At 37.2% G+C, this 15,788-nt stretch overlaps 1 protein-coding gene and 1 non-coding gene across 6 annotated transcripts in view; both read left to right on the top strand.

Annotated features, from left to right (window-relative positions):
• Window positions 1-15,788, top strand: part of TMEM131L (transmembrane 131 like) — an 87,712-nt gene that overhangs the window by 31,878 nt on the left and 40,046 nt on the right. For 4 of the 5 annotated variants that reach the window (XM_089525659.1, XM_089525658.1, XM_089525657.1 and 1 more), the window contains exons 6-10: window positions 4,353-4,469; window positions 8,489-8,599; window positions 12,432-12,509; window positions 13,657-13,810; window positions 13,894-13,952. In XM_089525659.1, the coding sequence (XP_089381785.1) occupies window positions 4,353-4,469; window positions 8,489-8,599; window positions 12,432-12,509; window positions 13,657-13,810; window positions 13,894-13,952 (519 nt within the window). The remainder of the gene's footprint in view (window positions 1-4,352; window positions 4,470-8,488; window positions 8,600-12,431; window positions 12,510-13,656; window positions 13,811-13,893; window positions 13,953-15,788) is intronic. The other variant, XM_089525660.1, reaches the window with a different exon arrangement.
• Window positions 10,906-11,037, top strand: LOC149312904 (small nucleolar RNA SNORA66). Its single transcript, XR_016281547.1, has one exon. It is a non-coding gene; the product is annotated as a small nucleolar RNA SNORA66 (small nucleolar RNA).

Below are 15,788 nucleotides of genomic sequence, written 5' to 3'. Positions count from 1 at the left end.
CCATCAGATATTTCTACATGGTACTGCCACTGCTACTTGGAAAAAGAATAACTTGAATGCCCATTGTTTTTTTAAGACAAGATTGCAGAAGGTGTAAGATGGAATGCTGCCAGTACCCGAGGCTTGGTTAAAGAGAACATGTGTTAGGAATTATGTCTTTCCTATCTGAACAGAATCTTCTGAAAGGGGAAGAAATCTCTTAAGGTCCCTCTCCCCAGTATGTTAGGGAAGGGAAGGGGCTATTTTGTGTTAAAATTGAAAACTGTGAAATTTGAGTTAAAATTAAAAAATGCTGTTAGTATGAGTCCATGTATTAAAAAAGGCAAGTGAGAAGAGTTGAAAACATTACTCACAAAGAGGGAATACATAGTTAGTCTGCAGCTTTGGAAGGAAAAAGCATATATTATCAAACTTCTGTTTTTCTCTGAAATAAACACATTATAATTACAGTATTACATGGTGGCTGTATATATTGTAAAAAAATTTTTTTAAAAAATCTTTACTTGTTTGTCTTACATATTTCATATAAAGGTGAACTACAGTAGACCACTTTTAAAAAGGATATCTGCTTTGTCATTTTTGATCATAATGTTGTGTCTGAATAATTTTTGAAAGAACAATATTGTTGTACAGCTCAAAATCCAAAAATCCTTTTTGTAGAAGCCAGCATAAACAAAAGCATGTAAGGTCTGGATGCAAACAGTTGTCTGCCGAAAAGTATGTGAATATAAGTTTCTCAGTCATCAGTCATTGAGCTACATAGGAAACTGCTTTAGATATCAAAAGATGTATACTGTGACAGAAGGAAAACTCTTCCTTCCCCATTTATCCAGTGCTCTGCAGCCAAAAATCATTAACCTATAATGCCTTTTCTAATCGCATGATCACCTTCTTTGGATCTCTGTATGTTTAAGTCTAGCAGAAGCTCCTTAGCTCTTCATGGTCTTTTCTTGCCTTCCCCTTATATCTACACTGTCCCTGCAATATGTCCTCTTGTACATCCACCATGTGACACCATCCAAGGGTGTCTTCCTCCCTTGAAATTGCTGTGTTCTGCCTTTATGCCTTACATGTTTGATATGTCTTCCTGAACACCAGTATGATTGTCTCTTTTGCTTTATTTAATTATTGCTCAAAATAAATCTTGTTTGCTAAACCTTTAGTGTCACCTTCTATTTCCTGTGTCATACTGAAACAATGGTTAAGCATGTATAACTGTGTGGGTTTGTGTTAAGCCTTGTGCATATTGTTTTACCTTTGCCTACACTTTCTTTCTTCCTCCTTTTATTTTCACATCAGTATTGCATTTTATATTGTAAGCTCCTTGGGGCAAGGACCTGTCTTGTACTTTGTAAGCTCCTTAGGGACCTTCTTCCTGCACTTTAAAAAATGGCACAGAGTGAAAAGTGATTAAGTGAAAAGTGTTAACATTAACAATGCTATAGAAATGCCTTCCTTATAACCATCATTATTGGCATTATAGCAGTCATGCTGCTCTGTGGGGATACTCAAGAAATCCCTATTAACTTTATCCATTGAATGTTACCGTTCACCTGTGTAGTTGGCTAGCTGGCAAATCTAAACATCTAAATATGTGGAAGGAAGTTGAGTCATAACTGCTGACTTTCTCCTCTGACTTGCATATGGTTGTTATTCTTGACACCTGCATATTGAATGGAGTACAATAATGGGATCTGTGTGGATTTTGGAACCCTGGTTGAATTAGATCTTTTATGCTCACTCCAAGGCCTTATTCCCAGTACTTTTTAAACTGGATTGTGAATCAGTTCGAACTGGTTCAAATGACCCTGGGACCCACTTAATCCAAATCGCTGAAGTGATTCTGAGAGGAGGGGCATGTACTAGACCCATTTAACCCACGTCTTTTTGACACTGTTTTTTTCCACTTCTTTTTTGATAAATCAAATCTGCGCAAGTGTGAACCACATGTGGATTGAAATAGAGCGGGTCCATTTTGAATCGATTCATGCCTGAATGTGAACGACAAGTGGATTATTTTGGAGGGGAAAATGCGATCGGGACAAATGTAGTGGGAATCACGCTCCGCAGTCAAATCTATCCATCGATTTGGATCACACACCAATTTATCTGTAAATGGGAATGGGGCCTTAGGTTCTTGCACAGTACATGAGGACAAACAGCAGATGCATAGAGGTTGTATGGAGGGAAGCAGATGTGTACCTGTTGAATAGATTACTTGAGCAACCATGAATTACTGTCAGAAAAAGAAAGATTAGTAACACTGTTTCGACAGCTGAATAAAAAAAAATTAAAGGAATTTGAATAACTTTGTTACAGCTAAATATGTATGAAATAACATCATTTGTGGGCAGTGAGCAAAAGCTGAGACTAAGGGGCTCGACAGATGGGTGGCGAAATGCTGCCCGTTTGCCCCAGATTGTTGCTGCAGCAATCACACAGCACAACAATCCGTTCCCTCTCAGGAAAAATAGAAGCTTCTGAAAGCAGCTTCTTGGAAGGGACACCATGATGACGCTTGTGCACCATGATGACGCTCCTTCCGGCCAGCGCCATTTGGGGGCTCTGATGCCCATGCGTTATCATGGCACGCGTATCAACATGGCACACAAACGGCAAAAGTAGGGCTGGTGCATGTGGACACCCAGCCGTATCTAGCCCTACTTTTGGCCCCAGGCCGGCACAAAGTGACGGTCTGTTTAGGACCTAAAATAATTGCTAACGAAGTGCTTCTTTTTTTTAAAATAGCACCATTGTGAGAATTTTCCAACTGCAAATAAAATTTTTCTTACAGTGCAACCTCGTGTTTGCTTATTCTGAGGTAAATCCCATAAATTCAGTGGGATTTACTTTGAGGCACATGTGCAAGGACTGCACCTTTCATACTCTCAAAGTTACTATTCAAGTACTCAAGATGTCCCTGGGGATAATTCTCCCCAGGATGTATTACAAACATCTTTAAAACTGCCCTGTGCTTCAAATGCAATTTGTTGTGTGGTATAGCAGCTGTTATCTGAGAAACACAAATGGAGTATTTGAATGTATTCACATGATGGCTTTTTGCATCCTGGCCTTGCTGTTAAATTTAATTTAAAAAATAAAAATAAAAGCAAGCTTCTTTTCATGTCCATGCTTATTGTTGGTGCAATAAGAGTCTCTAGCAGCCATGCATGTCACATTCTTAACCTGTTCTTTCTCTTTCTGCTAAAGAGAAAAAGAATGTCTCATTTCAGATGTAACAGTAATCTAAATGAACCTCATGTTTGCATGCTCTTTCTGCCCTCTCTTCCAGTGTGGGTACATGATGGAGATTGGAAATGGCTGCTTCCTGTTTTCAATTGACTTTGGCTTTGTATTTGAGAAGGGTAAAATGTGGTTGACTGAAACTATGGAATACAGAAACAAATGATTATAAAATGATGGTTTCTGGTCTTGGCATGTTCCACCCCTCCCCCATGGTTTAAACTAACCAGAGTTCCCCAGTTCAGATACAATGAAAAATTCCAGTTAATTTAAACCAAGAAATGAATGATCCCAGTGTCATCTTTAAGGCTGGGCTGGATAAGAAGAACCCAATGTTGAGTGCATGAGCTTGAGGCTACTGTTATTTATTCATGATATACTAAATCGTGATTTGTTGTTGCATTCAAAACACTTTGTGACTCAAGTAAACATAGACATTTCTGGCTGCACTGGCTTGATTTGCAGTCAGTGGCAAATCATTGTTTGCCATTATATCCAGAACTGTTCAAGAACCCTCTGTGGATTCCAAAATCCATGGATGTTCAAGTCCCATCATATACAGTTGCATAGTGAAATGTCCCTTATATAAAATGGCAAAATCAAAGTTTGTTTTCTAGAATTTATATCTTTTTGAATAATTTTCAAGCTGTAGATGGTTAAATTCATTGATAAAGGAGGACCAACTATATATTTTACCAGGGTTAGGGCAAATCATGGTTTGCTACTAATCATGATTGGAAACTTCTAATTATGGTTTGGGGGCGCAGAGAGCATGCAAGCATAAGGCTAATGGTTACTTTTGCATGCAATACTAAGTTAGAGTTTAGTGTTGCATTTTAACCCAGCCATTGTCTCTGATTCTACTGTGACTTCTTTAGAAAGAAGGAAAGAAAGAGCAATCAGTCTTAGCACTCTGCTATAGACACTCAATGCATTGCTACTTGTTGACCCTCCAGATTGGTCTTCAGGCTTTGTGGAGGGAGGCATAAGGGGATATCTGTTCCCTAGGTGTAGGGTAATTGGTTAAGGAGTTTTAATTTATAAGTCAGCAATTGAAATTATTGCAATTTAAGTATATTGAACATCAGACACTTTTATTTTATCTGTAGGTGATTCCAGCAATGGGAAAAATTTATTTCAGAGTTCTGTTTCTTCCAATTGAAGAAGGCAGTTTTGAAAGTTCATTATTTATAAATACCTCATCTCATGGAGTATTTTCCTATCAGGTAATCTATTATTCACCAGCTTGAGATAAAAGGATAATTGTTTTTGAATAATGTCACAGTTGGCAAAAAGGGGGGAAAGAATTAGCTAGTGTTTCTTGACCATGAATAAATAAGATTTGTAGAATGCTTTATGATACATAAGAGGCTGCGCATAAGGGTCTCTGTCCCTCTGGTCTGTACTACCTTTGGTGATTTCCTACATGTATGTTGGAGAGAGAAAATGAGAGTGTGCTCTCTCTGAGAATTGAGGACAAGAGCTTGCATGCTGTTTTAATAAGGCACTGGTAAACTGAGATTATTTTAAAAGTTTATATTTTACCAAACTTTTAAGTGCTTTAAGCCTGAACATAAATTGTTTTAAAAGGAGATGTAGTATTGCTCAGTCATACTTTGCTCCTGCACGATGTATGGCCACAATGTTGAAGGGGGGGGGAATGAAGAAAGTATTTGTTTGTACAGGCCCAGAGTTAAATTTCTATAGTGTGCCCAGATTTTGGAAAGTTATTTTGAAAACAGAATCATCATCATTAGCTAGTTTTTCTAATTACTCATTTAGAACATTTAACATTGTATTAGTTCTGAAATGACCTTTCTTGCTCCCTCATTAACCCAAAGCAAGATGTTACAGGTAGCAGTGTTATGTGTGATACATTTTGGTGGGACTGAGAAATACAGGGTAGGCAAGTATTGCCTTGCAACATATCAAATGTGTTATTTTTCTGGAGTCACAGTGGTTGTAGTATGCTATGCAAACTCTTTGCTCTCCTTCCAGCTTAGAAACACATCACAATAAGTTCCCGATGCAAGTGCAGAGAGTTGCCTCCCACAAGACTAAAGAACAAAACATAGCTTACATTTTGCTATATCATTTGTTTTCCTATTCATGCAGAATATCTTGCATGTTGTGGTACTGTTGCATGCTACTTTGGGGTGTAAAAGACAGTGGAACTTGCCAGTGAAGGTATCTCATTAGAATGGATCAAATTACAAATTACATTATACACGTGCACATTTACAACACAAGCCCTTAAATTGATTTATTTAATACATAGAAAAATGTATAAATAAATAATTTAATTATTGCATCATGTCCATTTTAAAAGTCAGTGGGTATCTTGCCCTATCAACCTGTGTGGGTGACACAAAATAATTATTGGAGGCTTCATTTTGATTTTAGGAACCAAATAGTTTGTAATCCAGGTTCTGTGAAGGGAAAGATGTCACTTGGCTTCAGTTATACCACACCTGTGTCTGGTGTGATACTTTTCTCTTCCTTTATTTTGCTTTCCTTCCAGGTTTTCTTCAGTTTATCAGAAGTTAGGAGAGGAGATTTTTGTGAGGTTCATGTGAAGTAGTACCACTTGCCAAAGAGACAGAGCCAGCAGGCAGGTGGATTTGTGAAATCCTGATCTTTTGGTCAACACTATTCTGTTCTGTCTTTATTCTTCTCTCTTCAGAGTAAATTCATTTTTATGTAGCACTGGGGAGCTATCTTGTCAGAGAGTTGGATATCTGCTTTTCTTGGGAAGCTCAACTAGAAAGCTACTTTCCAGTCTTACATATTTTCATCTAAACAGCATAAATAATTATGAATAAACTTGTCTTTCAGACTATTTCCCTCAGTGCTCTGTCTTGAGAGTTCAGAACCTCATTTAAGTTCTGCACATTTTAAATAAGGGTTTTGTTTGGGTAAAAGGTGTGTATTCTTAACCATTTTTTCAGGCAGTACACTAGATAGCTATGGATGATAAATGGATTTAGCTAATTTGCTTTGCTCCAGAAATTGATTTTTAATGTTTATACTTAAAACTGTCTGACATAGGTATACTTTGCTGATAGATCAGTTGTTTTCTCTTTTATGCGGAATGTTCAGAATAATCTCAGTCAAAATATCTTTTTGTGCATACAGTCACCCTTTTCAGTCCTGCCCCTCTCCTTTGGATATTGCACAAAAATCCAAGAATGGGATAAGATGCCTTTGTCTGCGCAGAAAAAAAGGATGCATGTCCCAGGATGCTAAAAAGTTGGTCTTTCATTTGTGGGCACACACACAAACATAGGAGATTATAAAACAGGGACAGGAGAAAAGTGGATGGCTCTCCCATCTTTATCCCATCTGTGACTGCGATCGCGTGAAAGACATTCATACATGTTGCACTGATCCTGTCATTCTGTCAGCAAAGTGGAAATGTATTAACGGGTTCTTCCATTACAGTTGGCCTTCCTTATCCATGGATTCAAGCATCCATGGATTGAAAATATTCAAAAAAGTTATAAATTCCAAATAGCAAACCTTGATTTTTCATTTTATATAAGGGACACCATTTTGCTGTGCCATAATATTTAATGGGACTTGAGCATCCACAAATTTTCTTATCCACGGGGGATCCTGGAACCAAACCCCAGCAGATAATAAGGACCCACTGTATTACAAAATGAAGGGCAATGAAGGAGCACTTCATCTCACTGACAGATCAGTGACAGGATCAGTGCAATGTTGTATAAAAGTGTTTTTCTCCATCATGGTCACTAGTGTTTTACGGATGGGAAAATGTCCAGTTCTGCATGACATCATGTGAAAGTCCTTTATGCAACCAGGGACAAGGACAGGACAAGGACTTCCTTTTCTCCATCTGATAATCTTCAATGATGAAAAAATAATTGTGAGAGATCTGTACTTAGGACAAGATACTACTGTTAGAACAGACTATGGAGAAACAGAATGGTTCCCGATTGGCAAAGGGGTCAGGCAGGAATGCATTCTATAACTCCATTTGTTCAAATTGTACAGAAAACATCATAGGCTTGGAACAGTTACTAAGGAAGGTCAAGGAAGAAAGTGCAAAGGCAGTCTTACTGCTGAATATAAAGAAAACAAAAATAATGACCATGGAGGAGCTTCATAAATTCAACCTAGGTAATGAAGAAATCAAAATAGTTAAAAGGCTTCTTGTACCTTGGATCAGGCATTGAACAGAATTGAGACTGCAGTCAAGAAATATGAAATGGGCTAAGTAAGATCATGAAATGTAAAGATATACAACTGAGCACTAAGGTTAGAATTGTCTGAGTCATTATATTCCCATCACCATGTATGGATGTGAGAGCTGCACAGTGACAAAAAGCCAACAGAATGAAAATAAACTTATTTGAGATGTGGTGCTGGAGAAAAGTGCTGAGGATCTGGTGGACAGCCAAAAAGACAAATGGGTCCTTGAAAAGATCAAGCCTGAACTTTGCCTGGAAGCCAAGATGACAAAACTGAAGCTGTTGTTCTTTGGTCACATCATGAGAAGGCATGACTCATTAGAAAAGACAATAATGCTAAGGAAGGTGGAGGGCAGCAGAAAGAGAGGAAGAGCACATGCCAGATGGATAGACAGAAGGGCAGTTAACAGCAAAAACACACATACCTTGGGGATTGTATAAAAATCCTTTTGTGGCTTTTCTATATAAGCCCCCTAAAAACCATCTTCAGAGCATCTGAAGCAGAACAATCAGTCTTTTCTCTCTCTCTTTTTTTTAGGAAATAAAAGACCATATTTTTAGCTTGCTGGGATTTGACTTCTTTATTTCTCCTGTGGATTTCTCTGGATGATTCCCAGGTCCCCCCCCCCTTTTCTGTTTTTTTCTTCTACACAGACAAAAGACCGAAAATGTTGCCCTTCTTCAGAATTGGCTTTCCCATGTTACTACATAGCTAAATCTGATTGCTGTGGACATTATGAGATCATCAGACTGACTACTGTGCCAGATTGACTGGGAGTCGCCAAGTCAGGAAGAATCTCCAGGGTGTTTTTAACTTCCCGTAGCCGGCATAAAAGGCTGTAAAAATATTGGGGGCCTTTGCATATTGAAAATGTTTGCATATGGACATTTCATGCATCCCTGGTACTTAAATTTTTTAGCATAATCTGTTTGTCTTTATATTTTCTCGCTATTTTAGTTCCAGAATGTAGTATTTCATATTTGTTGAAATTATTAATAAATGGTTAATACAATATTTTATTTTACAACAGGTCTTTGGAACAGGAATTTCAAGGACCATTTCAGAAGAGTTTAGGAAACAGTTATCAAATACTTACTTACTTCTTCCTCATATCAACAGTATCCAGATCTCACAAACACTGGTATAGTATCTCTTTAAAGATGATCTTATGTGCTGGGATAAAAGAAAGGTATTTTGCTGTTCTGTATGATAAGCAGAAAACTGTGACAGAGATTTTAAGTGTGACTGTTGATTCTTTGGAGAATGGAAGTCTGGAAGCATTTATAGAGTTAGGATGGAAATAAGGCAGCATTTGGAAGTAGCATCAGCAACCACATAAATGGAGATGATAATAATAATAATAATAATAATAATAATAATAATAATATGTTTTATTTATATACTGCTATTCCAAAGATCATAGCGGTAAACAGCAAGTAAGCTAATTAGCAAGTAAGCTAATTTGCCCCCAACAGTCTGGGTACTCATTTTAGCGACCTCGGAAGGATGCAAGCCTGAGTCGAGCTTGGGCCCTTTTGCTGGTCTTGAACTCGCAACCTTCTGGTTTCGAGTGAATGGCTGCAGTACAGGCATTTAAACACTGCGCCACCAGATGTAATCATTGCACACAAATTGTCACTCCTGTGTGTTGCACAGATGACCAATTAGTAAAATGTAAAAAGTATCATGTTCATACTTTTTTATAATATTGGCACTAAACGTTGCTCTATTGTTCCATGTCCCAAAGAGAGGTATACAGAAGCAGATATCTCTTCGTAATATCTGAGAGCAGGGAACTGTCTAATTAAAAATAATAATAATTGTAAGCTGCTCTGAGAGCCTTTAGGGCTGAAGGACGGGGTATAAATACCGTAAATAAATAAAAATAATCCCATTTGTCCATTATTTCAACAGAGATTTGTTTCTTTCATATGTTGCATGGCCATTTTGCAGACTGTGAAAATAAATGCTTAATCTTAACTTTGACTTGATATTCTGCAGGAAGCTAATAATGTCCTGAATTGTGTACTTTGAAGAAGATCTATACTTTACTATATATTGACAATTAATAAGGAAACATCTGTTTTATAATAGCCCAATTCATGCATTTACAAAGCATCTTTGAATCAATTCATGAAGAAGGACGAACATTATTCTCCCTCCTCCATCTCCTTTGTCTCTCACTGGGACAGTTATGAATAGGACAGTTTCTCCTATATGCTGGATACTCTGCACGCAATTGGCAGCCTTAGATTTATTGGGAACCCGATGCTGCATGCTTTGTAAATGAGAGAAGAGAAACAAGTACCGTATATACTTGACTATAGGTCGACCTCATGTATAAGTCGAGGACAAACTTTGGGGTCAAAATGATGGATTTTGATATGACACATGGATAAGTTAAAGATAAAACTTAGGGGTGTGTAACAAAGGATGTAAAGAACGAAGCAAAGAAAAATATTGCCAAAGAACAAAATTCCCGCAGGCATAATTGTTTGTGCTCATAGTAAAGGCTGGATGGATGAGAGAGTAGAGTGCAGTCAGTGCTTCCAAGACAGATTACATTCTTGCCTTTCACCAGGAGATGGTTCCTTTTTAAAAAAATATGAGTTAAAGTACAGTACTTACATTGATCCATGGATAAGTCAACTAAGGTTTTTGGGGTCTATTTTTTAACCTAAATTTCTAGACTTAGAATCATAGAATCATAGAATCATAGTTGGAAGAGACCGCACGGGCCAATATACATGAGTTATATACAGAAGTGCCAATATCTGTAAATGGATCACCACACTTTCCAGATTCGCTGCTTTATTTATATGGTGAAAACTGTCCACTTCATATTATTGTTCTTAAGATATTTAGCAAAGTGAAATTGAATAAAAAAATTTGAGGCAAGGGCAGCTTCTGAGCCTCTTTTCTAGACAAATGTCTTTATCATTGGTGAACAGCTTGTGTTTTTCCATACATTGTTGGGCTATAGCCCCCATCATACCCGGCCACCCATATCTAATGGGGAAAGATGATAGGAGTTACAGTCAACAATATCTAGAAGGTCACATATAGTCCAGCCTTCTTTTCTACAAAATAGATGTAGCAATGAAAACACAATCCCACCTCAACTGAGCCCTTAATTGGCTTCCACTTTCTTTGGTGACCAGGAACAGAGCTACCACTTAGATCACAGTGTGCAGTTTGTTGCCTCTCCATGTATGGTTGGATAGTAACTCCCATCAGCCCTTGACAGCATATTCTCTAACTTCAGTGGAGGTTCTGGTCCACAAAATAGTGGGAACAAATTAAGTGCTTGTTTGAGCTTCTTTTTTGTTGTATCTGCTTTGCACAGTAGTAGTTGTGTTTACAAATGCTTTTACTGTATAAATATAGAAGGAAAGGATGGTGTTGGATTTGTTTAACTCTTTAGTTACGTAAGTACTTTAACGGTAACTGCGGACTCGATCCCTGGCTCTGCATTATGTGGCAGAAGCAAGGGGAAACAGGTTTGCTAAATTAAATATGACAGAGGCATTTGGCCTTAGAAATAATTCTAAGGTTGTTTATTCTATACATACTATAACAACAACAACATTATTAATGTCTTGCCGTCTAACATTTGCACTAAAGCTGTAGTCTCAAACTTAACTACTGTGAATTCTCATTAAATGGATTTGCTAGGCAAACATCCAGTGTGAATGGAAGATTTTGCTTGTTTGCCTGTATTACAGTTGTAAGAACATGAAAAGAAATGGAAAGGTTTTTTTTAATGCATTGACTGTGCAACAGAATAGGTGGTGTAAAGGGGAGGAATGTTTCTTCCGCTCTTCACTGTTCCACATAAGACTCCAAAATTCTGCCAAGCATTTTCTTCTTTGTATATTGTATGAATATAAGCTCTAATGTTTTTCCTTATTAAAAACATTGCACTATACAGACTGTACAAACAAGCTGTAATAAAACCAGCTCTCCTTAGAAGCCAAAATGAAGCTATCATACTTGGCCATATGCTGAGATAACATGACTCAGTAAGGAAGAGGATAATGCTTTGAAATGCCAAAGGCACAGGGAAAGAGAAAGTTTGCATTACAGGTAGATTGACTGAATTAAGGAAGTCACAGCCCTGAGTTTGTAGCATCTGAGCAAGGCTGTTGATGAAAGGTACCCTGAAGGTCTCTCATTCATAGGGTTGCCATAAGGTGAAGCTAATTTGACAGCAACAAACAACAGTAACAAAACCAGCTATCAACATATGTTTCAGCCTTGAATAAAACTTGATTTGCAAAAAGGTAGTAGTAATAGTTAAAGCAGATCTTTCGTACAAAATGAGTCAGAATGAAATTGTGCAGTAGCTCCCCCTTGTGGGAATTTAAAAGATTTTGTGAACCAAAAAAAGACAGTGTTTATCATTAGTGATTGGTTTTTTAATAAATGTTTTGTGAAATATTATTTGTGCTTGTTCTGTATAGATTCTCTTCCATAAGTATAACTGAAGGCCTTATTTGGGTGGTAAGGCATGGTACACATTTGAAAATAGAGAAAGCATTAATATAAATAAACCTGACCTCTTTCTGGTATGTAGTTGCGTTTGTTAAAACATTTGGAATCTGCAAGTACAATCAAGAACATAAAGCACAAGAAGGCAACTTCTTTGAGAAAATTCTCAAAATTATATAAACTCTGGTGTTTGTGCTAAAAATAAGGATGTCATAACATGTCATATTTTAGTGTGAAATATTTTCAAAATGAAAATACTGAGAATGTGGCATCATATCACATTGTTTTCTGGAAGGCTTCTCCACCTGCTTGAAACAAGGGGCTATAGATAATTCTGGTTAAGGCAAGAGACATTTCTCCTTGACCTCAACATTATGTGACACATTCCTCTATACAAATTAAAATATCACCAGTTTACCTTTATTTTTGTCTAGATTATAATTTCTGTATCTTGATTTCTTTTTTGTTATCTTTCCCCCCAGGCCGAAGCTAGGAATGTCAGTCATTTAAAAGTTCGTCTTGAATGCAGTTTACACAACGATTTGTATCAACATTTTAAGGTAGGATACATACATGTGGTCTTTGTTCTGTATTTTTAAAAAAGCACATAAACATTGTATATACCAGCCATTCACAGCTTCAGCTAAGTTAATTGAGCAAACTTCATCTTTGGGCTGGAAGTAGCATTGACCCATTATTCTGTGGCCAAGGCTGACTTCAGGGCTAATTTTTTGACACAAGCTTGTGTAATAATTTTAGGTTTAATTATCCCAACATACATGCCAGAAAACAGGTTAATGTACTACAGTTGAATGTCGTGGTGAGATAACACTGCCATATTATTAGCTTTTTAAAGTTGTATTTCTTCCTTTCTATGGCTTTGCTGCTGTGATGGAGAAGTCTGAATGGTACATTCTATATTGAGGGAGTGCCAACATGGTGTAGTGGTTTGATCATTGTACTAGGACTCTGGAGAACAGGGCTCAAATCCCTGCTAGGCCATGGAAACCCATTATGTGACCTTGGACAAGTCATACTCTCTCAGCCTCAGAGAAAGGCAAATTTTGCCAGGTAAACACTGCACTAGTGTTGCCATAAATTGGAAACAAATTGAAGGCATGCAACAACAGCAGTATTGAGTTCTGTGCAAAGTGAAGTCTTATTCATATTGACTATTGAAATCTGGCTGGTTTCATGCTGTGAGTTACAGGCCATTAATACAGTTCCACTTAGTTTTTGCAGGCACTCAAAATACGACCAGACAGGTGGTGTTGGCTGTCATCAGCACTATAGTCCTGGCTGAAGCTTGGACCAGTTGTTTATTTAGACTTCAGTTCTTAAAAAAAACCCATCCAGCATGACCAAGCTGGTTACAATCTCTCACATACCCTTACATATATTTTTGTGTGTATTATGTGTAAATCCCTTGTTTGTTTACCTCTGTGCAAATGGAGTATTTTCAGTGCAGAATGAATTGGAATAGTACTTCAAGGCTACTTATCCTATAGAGGTATACTATTTATCATCACTGCTGGAAAGATATTTCCTGATCTAGTGAAAGCCAGATGAAAATCTCAACAGATCATCTCCTTTTCATTAGCAGGGACCTTCATGGTGGTCATTATCAGCAATTAGTGACAAGTCTGAATAACACATTCTGATTGTTCTGTGTTCAGTGTTTTGGATTTTCCTTTTATTTTACACTAGAATTGCTGCTTCGCTTCTGATGGACTGCTGCTACTAGAAATAAGCTTGATGATCAGAATTGAAAATATGCAGCATGAATTTGTGGACCTTCGGCAGTACTTACTGGAAAATCTTTTTGTAGTTTACGTAGCAGTGGACAAAACACAGACCTCAGGTAGGTCGATGATGATGATGATGATGATGATGTATTCATTAACACACAAGCACTGACCTTTCAATTTGTCTGTTTTGTAACAGATGATTCCCCAGTAACCTTGTATGTGTTACATTCAGGGAACAACCTCCTGTATCTGCAGGTAATTATTATTTTAGCTTTTACATGTGCATATGATTATTTGTTTTTTAAATAGTATGTTAGTGAGCATTTATAACTTTCTAGGAAAAAATATAGTTGGATGAAATAATTCCTTTGGGTGAAGGCAGTTAAATTGGGACTTGCTGTTTTAAAGGAGATTGCCTTACTAGTCTGTTTCAGCACAAAAAAGGAAAGCAGAGGGGGAGACGGAATCTAGCAGAAGCTTTGAGACTCACTGATTTATTTTAGCATGAGCTTTACTTGATTTCAGTCTACTTGTTCAAATTAATGTCATAGGCATTTAAGCAATGACATTGTTGTAGGGGTAGAATCAGAGGTTGATGGGATACAGAATCATGCAAAACGTGACACTGGCCATAAACCTTCAGAGTTGTGTATGGTCTTCTAGTCTTGAAGTGTGAAGGCAATAAATTCTGCTTACCCGAAAGTCAGTTTTCTTGCAGTAGGAAATATTTCTCAGAAGAATTCTTTAACTACATGTGTAACTATGGTTAAAACCCTTATATTAATATATCTAGTATGCCAATAAACCATTGTCTCTGTTTAAACCTCTGCTAAAGGATTAAAATTTCTCAATATATCCCAATTCAGCTGTTTCCCTTTCTTTTCTTCTGATTTTTTTTGGTTCCAGAATAGCTAATTGCAGGTCAGAAAATGAATGTCCAGTTTATGTATTTGTGTTAGTAAATAGGTACCTAATCTAGTTATTGGGGTCTGTCCATATAGATTTAGTTATGTACAGTCAAGTCTCAGAATAATTTGTGTAGTTCTTTCTTGTATTCATCAGTAGGATGTATATCTAAAATATGGTGATGGACATCAGTGTGATGTATAGCTAAAATATGATGATGGACAATTGTCTTTCAGTTTCTTGTACATAATCCAAGTTGTTCTTCCTTACCACTACCCCTCCTCCTTTTTCTGTTTCTTTGATGACAATACTGCAGTTGTTTCTGAGACAGTGGATAATCATACTCATTTTGTATGATTAAGACTGTGGGGAAGACTTTGTCTCTTGTATTTTAAATCTTGGCTACAGTGGGAGAAGCATTGTATGTAGAAATTCAGTTCTTTGTCCAAGCTTCAGGAGGGATCTATTTAGAATTTTACTTTCTGTAGTTCTGTAGTTCCCCCCCCCCCTATGTTGCTGTAATGTCGGCTCTCAAGTTGTGGAGACAAAAAGTAATGTTGTGCCACTGTTCCTGAAATATTCTTTGAGTTCTAGACTACAGAAGAAAGCCTCCAGATCACCACAGAACTTGCTGCAATATTCTAGCCAGAAAGATTTACTGTAAGATAGGTATGAGGTAGAAAATGCCCCAATGAAAGGAAGTAATAATCTGAATATCCCACAACTGCAGTGTTGAATCATCCAGTTTAAAGTTTGCCATGGCATTTGAAAATATATGCACGCATATGTGGTATAATAGTACAAGCTTGAGTCTCCTTTACTGGGATTCCAAAATCCAAAACACTCCCCAAAATAAAAGTTTTTTATGGGTGGCAGAGACAGTGGCACCATTGCTTTCTGATGGTTTAGTGGGCACAAACTTGGTTTCATGCACAAAATATTTTAAAATATTCTATATAATTGCCTTCTGGCTATGTGTGCAAGGTGTATATAAAAATAAATAAGTTTTGTCCCATTTCCAAAATATCTCACTATGTATGTATTTTCAAATACAGGTATTCCAAAATCCAAAACACTCAGAAATCCAAAACACTAGTCCCAAGCATTTCAGATAAGGAAGACTGAACCTGTAATGGTACTTCATATACTTCCAAATAGTAAATCCTGTAGTGATATAAAAGCTCT

Source organism: Sceloporus occidentalis, unplaced genomic scaffold (assembly GCF_023333645.1).
Source record: "Sceloporus occidentalis isolate IW3139 unplaced genomic scaffold, rSceOcc1.0.p SCAF_5, whole genome shotgun sequence".
Classification (NCBI taxonomy): domain Eukaryota; kingdom Metazoa; phylum Chordata; class Lepidosauria; order Squamata; family Phrynosomatidae; genus Sceloporus; species Sceloporus occidentalis.
This window is presented reverse-complemented; position numbering and strand designations above follow the sequence as displayed.